The sequence below is a fragment of the Bos mutus genome, chromosome 7, assembly GCF_027580195.1.
Source record: "Bos mutus isolate GX-2022 chromosome 7, NWIPB_WYAK_1.1, whole genome shotgun sequence".
In the NCBI taxonomy this organism is placed as follows: Eukaryota; Metazoa; Chordata; class Mammalia; order Artiodactyla; family Bovidae; genus Bos; species Bos mutus.
The window spans coordinates 12,240,582-12,256,007 of record NC_091623.1 but is presented as its reverse complement, the minus strand read 5'-3'; the positions used below and the strand labels follow the sequence as shown (position 1 = coordinate 12,256,007).

The 15,426-nt window shown below is 42.3% G+C and overlaps 1 protein-coding gene across 3 annotated transcripts in view; it reads right to left on the bottom strand.

The window, feature by feature from the left end:
* RASGRF2 (Ras protein specific guanine nucleotide releasing factor 2) overlaps positions 1–14,549 on the bottom strand; it is a 263,109-nt gene extending 248,560 nt beyond the window's left edge. The window contains exon 1 of one of the 3 annotated variants that reach the window (XM_070373066.1): positions 13,801–14,549. In XM_070373066.1, the coding sequence (XP_070229167.1) occupies positions 13,801–14,088 (288 nt within the window). In that variant the 5' untranslated portion in view covers positions 14,089–14,549. The remainder of the gene's footprint in view (positions 1–13,800) is intronic. The other 2 variants (XM_070373065.1, XM_005904542.2) reach the window with 2 other exon arrangements.
* Between the last annotated feature and the right edge of the window lie 877 nt (positions 14,550–15,426).

Below are 15,426 nucleotides of genomic sequence, written 5' to 3'. Positions count from 1 at the left end.
GGCTCCAGGAGGTATGAGGGAGGAAAGAACATTAAGATATTTTTGTCCTGTAGATTGCCCCTGGAGCTTTTCTCAAAGGGGAAAACATCCTGGTGTGGCAATCTGAAGCTGCTGCAAGTGCATTCTGTTTTACCTACGGCTGCATCTTCTGTGATCCACTTGATTGCTTTGACCACAGAGCAAAAGGGAGACCCCAGCTCCTGCACCTTCCATACAAAGCACCTCCAGACGCTGTCCCCATCCACACTGCACTCATTTCATGGGCAGACAAATTCCACAAAGAAAAATACAGATATTTTATACTACAATAAAATTTTAAACCTCTCATCATCAAACAACACCTTTAAGAAAGTAGAAAGGCAAACCAGAGTAGAGAAAATATTTCCAATACATATAACTGACAAAGGACTCATGTCTTCATACATACTGGGATGAACAAGATGATATTCAATTATTTTGACATTCAAAAATGGCAATTCATATAGTTTAACTTAATATTTCAAAACTCCTACAGATCAGTAAGGGCTTCTCAGGTGGTGCTATTGGTAAAGAACCCACCTGCCAATGCAGGAGATGTAAGAGACAAGGGTTCAATCCCTAGGTCGGGAAGATCTCCTGGAGAAGGGCATGGCAACCCACTCCAATATTCTTGCCTGGAGAATCCCCTGGACAGAGAAGCCTGAAGGGCTACAGTCCATAGGGTCACAAAGAGTCTGACACCACTGAAGTGACTTAGCATGCACTCACAGATCAACAAGATAAGACAACTCAACTGAGAAATGGGCAAAAGATTGAATAAGCACTTCAAAACAGAGAATGTTCAAATGGTCAAGAAATACTTGGAAAAATGTTCAAGTTAAATATCAGAGAAATAAAAATGAAAACCAACATGAGATACTACTTCATGTCTACTAGAAGGCTTAAAACTAAAAAGACTGATAATACCAACTATTAGCAAGGATGCAGAGCAACTGTAATTCTTATATACATTGCTAGCGTTAACACAAATTGATATAATATTTCAGAAAAGTGTTTAGCAGTAATTATTGAAGTTGAATATAAGTAAGTCCTATGAATCAAAAAGTTAACTCCTGGGCATATACTGAACAGAAATGTATCACATCAGATCAGATCAGATCAGTCACTCAGTCGTGTCCGACTCTTTGCGACCCCATGAATCGCAGCACGCCAGGCCTCCCTGTCCATCACCAACTCCCGGAGTTCACTCAGACTCACGTCCATCGAGTCAGTGATGCCATCCAGACATCTCATCCTCTGTCGTCCCCTTCTCCTCTTGCCCCTAATCCCTCCCAGCATCAGAGTCTTTTCCAATGAGTCAACTCTTCGCATGAGGTGGCCAAAGTACTGGAGTTTCAGCTTCAGCATCATTCCCTCCAAAGAAATCCCAGGGCTGATCTCCTTCAGAATGGACTGGTTGGATCTCCTTGCTGAACACAAAAAAATATCTGTACAAGAATTTCCATTGCCATATTATTTGTAATAGCCCCAATACAATTTGTAATTGTAATCTGGAAACAATCCAAATGTTTCACCAACAGTAGACAAAGAATAGACCAAGAAACCATTGTATACTCATCCAGTGGAATACTACAAAGAAATGAAAAGGAATGAACCACAGCATCCGAAGTGTCATCCAAAACTCACAGATATGATGTTGAGGGAAATAAGCCTGACACAGAAGAGTACTTACTGCATGAGTCTATAATGAAGTTCAAAAACAGGCAAAAGGAATCCATGATGTTAGAAGCAAGGATGGTGGCTACCCATGGGGAGGAGCACCGAAGAGGAACAGAAACAGTTTCGTTTCTGGAGGGCTGAACATGTCAATGACTTGATCTGGGTGCTGCTTACAAAAATATAATCACTCTGTGAACATTCAGGAAGCAGCACACTTGTGATCTGTGCACTTTTCTATACGTATGCTATACCCTGAAAACAGGTTTATATTGTAATTTACGGTTAAAAGAACAACATTCAAATAACGTTTACTATTGAAGTATTAAAAAGTAAAGAGAAGTTACGAACATGAATCCTTAGCAACACAGGAGGCCAATCAGGACCAGAGGATAGAAACTGTTTTATTGGAAAGATCTTATTGATAAGGTGAGGATGTAAAATTGCTACTGAAGGAAGAGAAGGTGGCTTACAATGTATGAATATTAGTTAGTGAAAATAATATTTACTAGCTTGATGAAAACACTAGACATGTCAATAATGTCTCTGACATCCACCAAACTTTTCATGAAACTCCCTTATCCACAGCTCCTGCTGATTGACAGCCAGTCCACGGACTGGTCAGAGTCCAGCAGTCTTGTCTAGTCTCCAAATGTGAGCTAAGCCAATGAGATTCTCTCTCACAAAAAGACGAGCTTGAATACACTGAGTGAATAAGAGATGCCGCAGTGGGAACTAAAGCAGTAAAAGCAGAGAGCAGGGCCATACCATGCTGAGTCAGGTACCACAAGAGGCATGGCAGCATACAGTTGAGGGAAGCAGAAATGACGAGAAAACAGAAGCCATGAGGAACCCAAGAGGCATAACACACTGAAGAACACGTCAGCCAGCACCAGTGTGCGAAGCACAGCGCTAGTGGTTTAGTCGCTCAGTCATGTCCGACTCTGCAACCCCATGGATTGTAGCCTGCCCAACTCCTCTGTCCACGGGATTTTCCAGGCAAGAATACTAGAGTGGGTTGCCATTTCCTTCTCCAAGGGGATGGTCCTGACCCAGAGACTGAACCAGTGTCTTCTGCATTGCAGGTAGACTCTTTACCCTTGAGCCACCAGGGAAGCCCAAATCATAGCTGGTCACAATAAAGATACAGCAATACTTGCCTTTTTATAATATTCCCACTATCCCCCTACCACACAGAGAGGTCCCCATAATTCAAGACAACTTGAGTTCATGTCCCTCCCTTGCCTAAAGCAAATAAATAATCATGTGACAGTAACCAACGAACCCTGGAAAAACTTAGCAGCACTAGAAAAAGCAAACTACACACCTGACTAATTAAACCTTAGTAACTGCCTTAAAATAGCAGTCTCTCAGATATATGTGAGATGCTGCCTCCCAGTCTGCGGTCCTCATTTTGCCCCAAATTAAGCTTAACTCGCAACTCTCAAGTTGTAACAACTTCTTAGTCAACAGTTATGGCAACCGATGAAGCGACCCAGAGTGGACTTCTTAGTTCGACTGGACTTCATGAGGAACCAGAGCTTTGGTACCAGCAGTGGCGCCTTGCACCCATCCGCCTCCTCGGGCAGTGCAGACAAATTTGGGTAAGTCTCTCCTGTTCTTAAATCTCCTGTATTGGTTGAGATTCTGAGTTTTATTTGGCGGTGGAGCAGTTTACCTAACCGCCCCCAGTAGGAATGATACTGGGGGCGGGCGGAGAGAGTGGAGCATCCAGGGCATACCCACTCATGGTCTAGACACTGAGGAGGGTTCAGTTGAAAGATACCGAGAAATTACCACCCAGTCAAAAGACACTGGGTGGGCAGGGGAGGGGGATGGCTGAAAGATGCCAGGGGAACATCCCACTCAGTGGAAAGGTACTGGCGGGGAGGGCTTATTTGGGAAAAAATTCGAGGAATACCTGGGGCTCGGCTGAATGATGCCAAGGTCGCTCTGTTTCAGGGGACTGAAGGGTCTTGGCTGAGTGGTTAAGTAAGAGACTGATCTGACACTTTTCCTTAGTCCTCATACCATGCAGTGGTCCCATAGGGAAACCCACTCACTAATTAAAATACTTGCTTGTCTGGAGTTTGCATATAAGAACTGGCCATGCAGCTGCCTGAGCAGCCACGGTGGTCTTAGATTGAAGAATCCGAGACATGTAAGACAAGCTGAAACAACTCTGGGATAACTCCTGGAGGAGTTAAGCTCACAAATAGAACACTGGCCCACTACACAAGTTAACTAGTGATTTTTACCCAGCTTAAAATGGAAACAGAATCTCTCAAAAACAGAAACAAAGGGGTGTCAGAAAGCCAGCCTCTGACTAACACTCCAGCCAGAATCTTGTACAGTATGTACGGAGCTCATACTTGCAAGTACCTAGTTAATTGGAGAAATTATACTAAAAGAGATCTCAACCTAAAATGGCCAAATTGGGGTTCTTTTGATATTCCAAAACTGACATTTTGCATGCACAATTAGAAAAGGCCAGCTGTGCTTACTTTGACTTGTATCTAGAAGCTTCTAAAAGAGGAAATGATGGAGTAACTTCTTTGCAGGAAACCAACAAGAAATTGCCTGAAACTATATCATCAGTGAAAAAGGCTGCTAACGCTGACTCTGCCAGGTCTCAGGATTAGTGGAATAAATGTTTGGCATTTATGCCTTTTGGCTTTCGATTTCTGGGCATCACTTTATCATCTTTTGGGGGACACTCTTCCACCTGGCTTTTGATTTCTGGGCATCTCTTTGCCTTTTGTTTCAAGTTTGACTCCTGGCTGGTGAGGTTTTGGTTCCATTTGGTTTGAGTGTACAGACAACTGGTGCAAACTGCTCGAACTAACATGGGAAGTGCTCATCTAAGCTTCCACACGCCACTTTGGAACCCCTAGGGAAAAAAAAATTTTTTTTGGACTGGTCAATCTATAGCAATCATCTAATGACAAGAAAAATGGCCTAAAAATATTAGATCTTTATTGACACAGGATAGGAAAAGGTACTAAAGTTCCCTTATGTCCCCTGGTGGCTTAGATGGCAAAGCATCTGCCTGCAATGCGGGAGACCTGGGTTCGATCCCTGGGTCGGGAAGATCCCCTGGAGAAGGAAATGGCACCCCACTCCTCCAGTACTCTTGCCTAGAAAATCCCATGGACAGAGGAGCCTTGTAGGCTACAGTCCATGGGGTTGCAAAGAGTCGGACACGACTGAGCGACTTCACTTCACTTCAACTGCCTTAAAATAGCATTTACTGCTGCTGGGTCTCAGAACTGATTTTGATAGATGGATGAAACACTGATTTATGGATAATGTCCTGACTGTTGCAAAGCTATGCAAAATACTGAGAGATGAGAAGTATCAATGGCATAAGAAGAGAAAGCACTCACTCTTAACTCTAAACAAGACTCTTTCAGCTGCTGGAAGAGTTTGGTAAGTAGATTTCAATAAAGATAAGAATCCCTCAATAAGAAAACCACCAATAATTTAATTTCCTCTATGTGTGCTGTGCTTAGTCGCTCAGTCATATCTAACTCTTCAGACCCCATGGACTGTAACCCTCCAGGTACCTCTGTCCATGGGGATTCTCCAGGCAAGAACACTGGAGTGGGTTGCCATGCCCTCCTCCAGGGGATCTTCCCAACCCAGGCATCGAACCCAGGTCTCACGCATTGCAAGCAGATTCTTTACCATCTGAGCCACCAGGGAAGTTCAATTTCCCCTACAATGGGGTCAAATCATGAAAATACTTTTTACACCATGGTCATGGTTAAACAACTGATTTCAGACTTCTTTTCTTTAGGATTTAACAAGCCAGGCCTTATTTAAAACCTATTTCTACTACCTTTATATCTTCACAACTACTGTCTCCAGTTTTCTCCTTTATAATGATAGCAAAGGAACAAAAAGATGATGACAATTACAATAACACACATTAAATCAGAAACATTACAAACTCTTTCCAGGATCGTTCTCTTCAGAGCTACACCTACTACAATCTTCAGCGCCAAAAAGGAAAAACCTCCTTATTTAATATGATGTTTGGGACTTGCTTTGAAAGAGTCAAACAACAACAACAACATAGGCATGTGTGGGGAAAAAAATGTAACCAGAAAGCAGAAAGCTGAATATTGTTGAAGCTAGACAATAAGTATATTGGTATTCCCTAAAATATTCTATTTTGTCTGTGTTAAATTAGAAGTATTTTTTAAAGAGAAAGAAAGGAAAAACCTGCCCAAGCAACCCTAGTAATTAAAGCAACAAGAAGAAAATTTAAAAAGAATTGTATTAGAAAGAGAGGAACACAAACGCCAGCTGACAAACGAGCTCTGTATGCGCTGGGGCATGGACCGGTTGCCTATGAGTCTTTCAACAACCCGATGATGCAGCTACCACCACGATCCCCATCACAGGCAGGGATACAGGCGTAGAAAGAGAAATTGCTCATCATGGATCCAGTAAGCGTCTGTGTGGAGACTGAAACCCCCACAGTTTAACTTCTGAACCAAACCATACACAATACTACTATCTGACCTGGAAAGTGACATTCTTCAAGTTGAAAGCAAATCCATATCAGATATGAGCGGTCACCTATTCCTATGCATCATAACATCATCTTGTTATGACTCTGCAACGAGGTATGATACTCCACAGTGAGCCTGAGGCCAGACTACCTCCTCCCCATTCCCATATTTCTAACCCCAGAAGCCTCCTAGCTTTCCAATCGTCCCTCTATTTGACGGCACTAGCCCTCCTGTTTACATTAGTCACACAAATGGCATGAGCTCGTAAATATAGTTCAGGAAATGAATCAGGCGTTGTCTACATTAAATCAGAAAATGACAAAATAAAACATTTCAGGAAACTGAAAAGAAAGAATGCAAATTATCAGTAACCAGGGTCCCTCAGACGCCTGCTGATCCCGACATCATCAGTCTCAGCCAGTTCACAGCATAAGTATGGGAGGAGCTAATAAAAGAAATTTTAGCCTTCATTAAAAAAAAAAAAGGCACCGAAGCAGGGGTTCCCAGCCTCCAGGATCTAATGTTTGATGACCTGAGGTGGAGCTGATTTAATAATAATAGAAATAAAGGGCACAATAAATGTGATGTGCTTGAATCATCTCGAAACCATGTCCCTGTTCCCTGTCCAGGGAAAACTCTTCCGCAAGACTTGTCTCTTGTCTCAGAACCATGTCCCTATTCCCTGTCTATGGAAAACTCTTCCATAAGACTTGTCTCTGGTGTCAAAAAGGTTGGGGACCACTGCACTAAAGAATCAATAACTTTTATTTTTAAGCATAGCTTTTCTTAAAGTAGTTTTACTTGTATCTTCTCAGATGTTATGAGAATTCTAGCTTTCATTAACTTACCGCACTCTAATGCTATGACTTACATAAGCCTCCCCAACTTTCTCATTTCTTTCTTTATAGTTCAATAAAAAAAGAATTACGACTTAAATAAACACAGATAAACTTTTTTCTTGTTTTCTTCCCTCTCCCTAAAAGTATATTTGGAGCATTCTGCATTCACTATGCGGAGAAGGCAATGGCACCCCACTCCAGTACTCTTGCCTGGAAAATCCCAGGTCGGCTGCCGTCTATGGGGTCCCACAGAGTCAGACACAACTGAAGTGAGTTAGCAGCAGCAGCAGCAGCATTCACTATGAGAAGTCTTAAGAAAAATGATTTGAATGTTCATTTCTAGTGAATCATAAGTTTTTCAAGTGCTAGTAAAAAAGGAAAAATTGCGAGAACATGTGCTTTCTGCATCTTTGTTCCACTTTCTGATACAAATGTTTTATCAAGGAAAACTTGTTGCTGTTTTCCTCCCAAAATATACACATAATCATATTTTAATTCCTTGGGGAAAATGGTAAAATATTTTATACCCTTTGGCGGAGCCAAAATAATGTACTTATAACTTTACCATCAGCTAATATTTGAAAATTATACCAACTGAATTGCATTGAATAATTCTGGAATAATGGTCAATTTTTAGAATAATTGCCAAATATTATATAGTAAACATTTACCATAGTGCTACATTGATACCTAACAAATATCATTGCTAGTTTTGTTTCAATATTAATGAAGATTTTCATATACATAGTCTTAAGGTAAACTAATATCAGAGAGGAATTTATACTGTGATGTAACTTAACACAATCATTAGTCTTGAAAAATCACCCCAAATTGTATTTACAACTCATTGTAAATAGTATTGTATTTACAGATTGTATTTACAACTCATGTCTTGAAATACATGTCTTAATGATACAAATAAAACCCTGCAAACTCCAAGATATGTAATTGAATGCTAATTTGCTTCAGCTGTGGCCAATTCTCTGCAAATCAATGAACCACAGCCCACCAGTCTCTGTCTATGGGATTCTCCAGGCAAGAACACTGGAATGGGTTGCCACTCCCTTCTCCAAGGAGCGAACCTGCGTCTCTTACGTCTCCTGCCATTGGCAGGTAGTTTCTTTACCACTAGCACCACCTGGGAAGCTCTGTATCATTGTATAAAAATTGTCTGATTTTTAATGATGGAAGATAAACTCAATAAACATATACACAATATGCATACACAAATATACACACATATCCCTTTCTTATAGGACAAATAAACAAGGCATTAAAACATAAAATCAGGACTTCAGACCTGAGTAAATCCATATTGTTTGTCAATATGGCTTATTTCATTACTTTTTCTACTCTACAAAATTAAAATTATATTTATTGTATCATGCATATTTATTGAGAAATATGGACAAAAATATGGTCAACTAAAAAGTATAATCTGCATTAAACAAACAGCAATATCAACAACTACTATTACAACAAACTACTAATATTTGCCAGCTAAGCCAGAAGCTTTTGGTTATCATACATGCTTTTGGACTTATCATATAATGAAAGAAAAATACTTTTGCTTTTTCATTCCTGAAAGAAGGGAAAAAAAATTGTTATTACACTACAAATATTTTCCATTTAGTAGTATATTTAGTACTCACTTATTAAAACCCATGGAAAAATACTTGTCACAATAAAAATTCACTTTTATGTACATCTGTCCCATCAAAGATGGATTTCTCTACGCTGAATTCTTAACGATAAGTACAATAATATAAACAGTAAGGTTTAGTGCAGTCAAAATTAAAACTGTATTTTTCTAATCCATAGATTATTTTTCTTCATTCAAATCTTAATTGGAAGAATGACTACAAAATTCAAGTGATAAATCACTTCTTTCCTAAATTATACTTTAAAACATTTTATAAGATTTAACAAATACTTTTATTCCATTTCCCCTTTATTTGTGTTCAATAAGCAAAGGTTGAAAAGAAAATACTGAGTTGGTTATTATATTTCAATTAACGTGAGCTGGAACAAAAACCGATCATCCACACTCCCCAACCTCCACAAATATTTCAGGGCTTGCAGGCAGCTCTGCCTAATTCGATAAAATGATTAAAATCCTCTGCTTGTGGTCAAGTTAGGAAGGCTAAAATGACTGGCTGGAAATGAGGTGACAGGGGGAATCTCATAACCTTTAATCCCTTAAAAATTAAAACATGTTTCATTCAGCACAAATATGACTAGTATCTACTACTTTAAACCTCCAGAACTAAGGATATGTTCTCTACCCTGCCTCTGAAACAACTGAAATCAGGCTGAACAGAACACTCAACACTACCAGGAGAGTAAGAGCAAAGATGACTTCGTTCCTGTCTGCCTCTCCTGCAAGCAGGCAAGACGGATACAACCATGTAAACAGACCAGACTAACTGGGATGTATGCTTTCACCCCAGAGTGAGTATTTTTAAAGATTCCCTACAAAGTAAATGAATGCCCCATACAATTCTTTAAACATAAAGCCCATTTTTCTTTGAAAATGGAATGGTCTGCAACTGTATTTCTCAAAATGGAAACTGCTCCTTAAACAGTTTTAAGAGGAAAAAATTAAACAGTGATTCACTTACTACAACTCCAACCCCCATTTCACCCAGATCTGAAATTTCTTCAAGCTCAGTGGATTTAAATAGTCTCCTTAATAAGCCACTCTTCAGAGATTATTCAGTCTTCATACCTAGAGTTAGACTTTGGTCATCTCCCTAAAACTCTCAAAGCCTCAATCTTATCATAGGTAAACATGAAAGAACATCACCAATCTCCAAGAGCCGAAGTGAGGTTCCAACTTGATTAGCTAACAGAATGAAACACTGAGCTTAGCACACAGAATGTGAAAGTGAAAGTGTAGTCGCGCAGTCGTGTCCGACTCTTTGTGCCCGGATGGACTATAGCCTACCAGGGTCCTCCCTCCATGGGATTCTCCAGGCAAGAGTACTGGAGTGGGTTGCCATTTTCCTTCTCCAGGGGATCTTCCTGACCCAAGGATCGAACCTGGGTCTCCTGTATTCCAGGCAGACGCTTTAACCTCTGAGCCACCAGGGAAGCCCAGCACATAGGAGGTTCCTACTAAATGCAAATTCCTTTCCCCCATGAACACCTTTACCTGGAATGAAAGGTAAGTTTGTCATTTTCCATAAATGGAGCTCTTGTAGAAAGAAGTGCTATCAATACACATATTTTCAAGAAAAGGAGCACCACTTAAAATTTTCTGTAATTGAGAGCATTTTGACTGCATCACCGCAACTATCGCTAAGAAATAGCTACTATAGAAGGTTGATAAGAGCCATGCATCTCCTGAGGACCGACTAAAGTAAAATCCTGGGACGCTATTGAGAAATACAGAGTAATGCAAATAATCCTTCGACCTATGCACATTTGGAAAGTGAAAATCACTTTTTTCTTCTTAACTGGAAACAGTTTAAGATAAAGTGCGAAATAAAGAAAAGAAGTGCGAGGGAGGAAGGGACAGAGGGAAAGAAGGAAGGAGAGAGGGAAGAAAAAAATGAAGGAAAAAAACCTTAATTTTCTTTTGTCAACCGACGCACTTTGAATGAGTATTAAGAAGAAACAAACCAATGAGTGTTTTCTTCTCATAACTTACCACAGCTAATTAGACTTTTAAATAATTTGAAGAAGTAGAATCTAAACTGGCAAGGATGACTAGAGGCATTTTATAGCAAGAATTACATCAGCTGTCATCGTCATTGCAATACGTCGCCCTTCAATGTGAATGGTAGGAACATCTTTGTCTCAAGCAATGTTTCTATAGTTCTGAACCTCTGCTGATCGAATTTATCAGAAGGTCCACTTCAATCACCTGCTTGGCCTCAGCTACTCAGAGGCAGTATTTATTACAGAGACGGGTAATCTTTAAATCTTGTGAAATTGTCTTTCACATCCTTGTACATAGCAAAAAGCTCGCACTATCTGTTAAAATCCTAGAAGCAGGAGATGTTCTAATTGGAAGGCAACTTAGAAATCATCTTAGCCAAACTCTTAATATTTACATGTTAAAAAGAACAGATTTCATTAACAGAAAAAATGTTAATGAGATGTTAAGAGATTTGCCTTAAAGAAGTCACACAGAAATGGTGGAGGAAACCTATTCTGTCTCCTTAAGACCTGTTTCAAGCCCTAACCTTCAAGTATGTTTATGGGATTGCTAGAAACGTTTATGAGGAAAGTTCCAGAAGCATACTTGGAGAAGCAGACCTTGACAGGATCTCTGCTCAGCCCCTCTCATCTTCCCCTACTCACCCATTTCATAGATCCACTGTGTCTAGCTGAGGTGAGGCACACTGTTGTTCAGTCACTAAGTCGTGTCCAGATCTTTGTGACCCCATGGACTGCAGCACACCAGGCTTCCCTGTCCTTCACTATCTCCCCGAGTTTGCTCAAACTTGTGTTCACTGAATTAATGAGGCCATCCAACCATCTCACCCTCTGTCATCCCCTTCTCCTCCTGCCCTCAATCTTTCCCAGCATCAGGGTCTTTCCCAAAGGCTCTTCACATCAGCGCGTTAGTAACACAAATTAACTGAAAGAGAACCAACTAAATAAACTGTAGATTTAAGGTAAACTGTTTCTGCTTGCTTCTCATCTTCACAGTTTCTTCATTCTTCAAACACAGCCAGATAGTACTACAGAAAAAATATCAGCCTGCTCAGCCAACCTAAGTCATAAAGGTTGTCTAACACAAGACAAACTAACAGATTTCCCCATCCAACTCCTAATCCATTTTGAATGCTGTATTCTCTATCTCAGTTTTATTACAATCACCGCAGGTTCTAATTTCTAACCTCACGGAGATGTAGAAATGAGTGAGAAATACTCATGGCTTGTATGACCGAGAAAAAAAATTTTTTGTAAGGAGACCTATTTTGGACTTCCATTAGGAAGTAGCATGAGAGTCAAACTATTTATAGAGATCAGAGTTCTTTATAAAGTATGCTTCAAAGAAAACAGTCCTAAAGATGAGAGTCTGGTTATTCTCCAAGTAGAAAAATCTTGGTTTTCATATGTTATTAGGACAGGCAGCCACGTTTGGGTGCAACAGGTAAAAACTCCCCACTCCCAGTTTTTTGTTTTTTTTTTTTAAGTGGCTATCTCCTGATATTAGCATACATACAAAGAGAGAAAAATACTTTGTAATTAAGTCATTGATATATCTTCAGAATAATCTAAAGTATCGTATTTTAGTTTAGGCAAAATAACACATTTTAAATCTATTGGTCTTTGCTCCTATAGGCCTTGGAACACATGCCTTTAAGAAAAATCTCACCAACAGAAACATTAAAAAAAAAATTCTGAAAAAAAAAAAAAATCTACATATTTCTTCAAAACCCCTCCTCTGGCTCTCAATTTAATTTCTAAAATATCTAACTTGAAATTTAAACCTATATTTCCAGTACCTACATCTACAAAATTGGAAATCAGTTTTTCAAAGACGCTCAACATGCCCTCAAAAACCAAAGGGGGGTGTAAGTTTTTCAGGTGTGTGGTATACCAAGCTTAATCAGTTAAATCTGAATGACTTACAGTGAAAGTAAAGTGAAAAAAGAAAAATCAAACTTCTGGTCCATCTAGCTTTAACTCCTCTTAACTTTACACATTGATTTATGAGCCCCCAGGGGTTATGCAGGCATCTTATTCATCTTTCCATCGCTAGCGCCTCCCACAGCCGCCCTCGGGGTTTGCAGTCAAAGATGTTTGGTCTGACTTGCACGGAAAATTAACCTGCTAAATATGTTTATGCAACAACAAAGACCATCAATCTTTTTTTCCAGGTGGACATCTAGAAGCGAAGTGAGAAGATCTGGGAGCATAAAATTAGTCTGCTTTAACTTTAATAACAAATGGTGATTGAAAAAATACAAATTTCGCATTCGCAGGAATGGGGTGCGGGAGTTACTAAATTTGCAGGGTTTTTTTTTCCCTCCGTGAGTGCAAAACATAGCAAAACTAATAAAATTACGACCCAGAATAAAAAGATCACATTCATTTTCAAAGCATTCATTGAAAAGTACACAGAAGCGTTCTTTTTAAATGCCCGCATGTTTACACATAGCAGGAATGTGGCTACTAAATATTAATCCTGAGGGAAACGGATACACATTTACCTTCATAATTAGACCCAGCAGGCCAAATATTAGCAAAGTAAACTGACAGAAACCACAAAGACAGATTGAAAGTGACCAACAGAAAGTGCCTGTCCGTCCCGGGAGCCCGGTGTGTTCCCTGCTCAGCCAGCGATCAAACATCTCAGGCAAAGAAACCTGCACGCAGCAGCCGGGTAAAGGAGAAACCAAACTTTCCCAAATAAGTTAGTTCCGTTTTGCCAGTCTAAGTCCAACAGGTGTCAACACACGTCACCACACTAAATCCTTCCGAACAAGGTGTAGAGAGGCCATGGGAGGTGAGCAAAGAAGCTGAAAGGACCCGCCCGCTTTCGGGACGCGGAAAAAAATAAATAAATAAAGCCGAGCCCCTGTACCAACGGATCATAGAGATGAAGGATGGAGGACAAGGGGGGATGGAGATGGGGAGACGCGTAGAGCGGTCCTGCCACAGACGCCGCTGGGGGACCTCGGAGCGAGGGCCTTGCGTTAGGTCGGGCCCTCGACCTCCGGGGTTAGTAGAGTTGGGAATCGCCGCGGCCGCAGGCAGGGGAACAGGGAGGGGACGGCGCGTGGTACCTGCTTGTCCAGCGTGTCCCGGGCGCCGCCCGGCCCGGCCCCGGCCCTGGGCGGCGCGAGTGCCCGCTCGCAGCTGCAGCCCTCCAGGAGGTACATGCCCGCCGGGCGGCAGCTCTGCTCGCCCTCAAAGTAGAAGAGCACATTCTGGTAGAGGGCGAACCACTTTTCGTGCCAGCGGCTCGCCTCGGCTGCCTTCTTGCTCAGGAAGCCGCGCTTGGTGCCCTCTTTGCGGGCTAGGAAGGCCAGGTACAGGGCGTGCCCCTCGTTGTAGCGCACGCTCTTCTGCATGGTGAGGGCGCGGGGGGCTCAGCCCTGCATCGCGGCCATCTCCCGCCGGCTCCTCCGAGGGCGCGCCCGTCTGGCTCCAGACGACGTGGGGGGCGCCCCGCTGCCTGACGCGGCGCACCCTGCACGCCGTCGGCCTCCCGGGCGCGGCGCCGCGCGGGTCCGAGGGACGGCGGGCTGCGGCGGGACACGTTGTCTGCCCTGACCGCCCTCTCCGCCCCGCCCCCGGCCGAGCGAAGCCCCGGCCGAGCGAAGCCCCGGCGCCCCGACGCCCGTGTGGAGAGGGGCCTGCGAGGGCGCCCGGCCGGCCGCCGCTTCGCTCAAAGTTGAGGGAGCCCGAGCCCCGCGGCGGGCTGAGAAGGACTGTCCTCGGGCAACTAGCTCCGGGAGACAGAAGGTAAAACGTCACGTGGGAGATCAGCTGTAATCGGCTTGGAGACCGATTTAAAGGGCAGAGTCGGCGCGGCGGCGGTGACGGCGGCGCTAGCCGCTCACCGCGGCGCGCGTCCCTCCCTCGCCCGTCAGCCCGCCCGCCCGGCCGCAACCTCTGCTCCCGCCGCGAAGGGGCGGTTCGCGAGGAGGTGGAGGCGCGCGGCGACCGCACACACCGGCTCACACGCGCGCTCCATCGCGCGCGCACACACACACACACACACGCAAACCAAGTATACATACTCAAACACACAAACCCACATTCCCGTGGCGCGCACAGTCCCAGCACAAACGCTCGCGTTTGCACAATTACACTCTCACACTCCCCCAAACGAGAACACACAAATACACAATCACAGACCTACATACTCCAACACACACAAATATATTCGCACAAATACACACAACGCAATGCTTGAACACACAAAAAATGACACATATATACAAATAACACCCACAACGTGCATTCCTCCACACAAAAATACAACCCCACTTGCAAATTACACACATATGCAACTTACACAAACTCACACACTGACATGCTCACCCAAACATACACATTTACACACACAAATCATACAGTCATCCACACACTCAACCAAACTCACCCACACAGTGGACACATGCACACTTTTACACTCATACACACATTCATACACAAATAGACATCCATACACAATACAATTCTATTCACATTCATGGTCATACACTCACACAAAATGTGATCATATGCAAACACATATATGAACACACACACAACTGCACACATTTACTCAAAAATACACACAAATAGCATATTCATACACAAACACTCAGAAACATACAAGTACACATTCATGCAAATTTATACACTTTCCCAAACCCACTGACACACAACACTCTCACCAGCCAAATCCACATACTCATCCA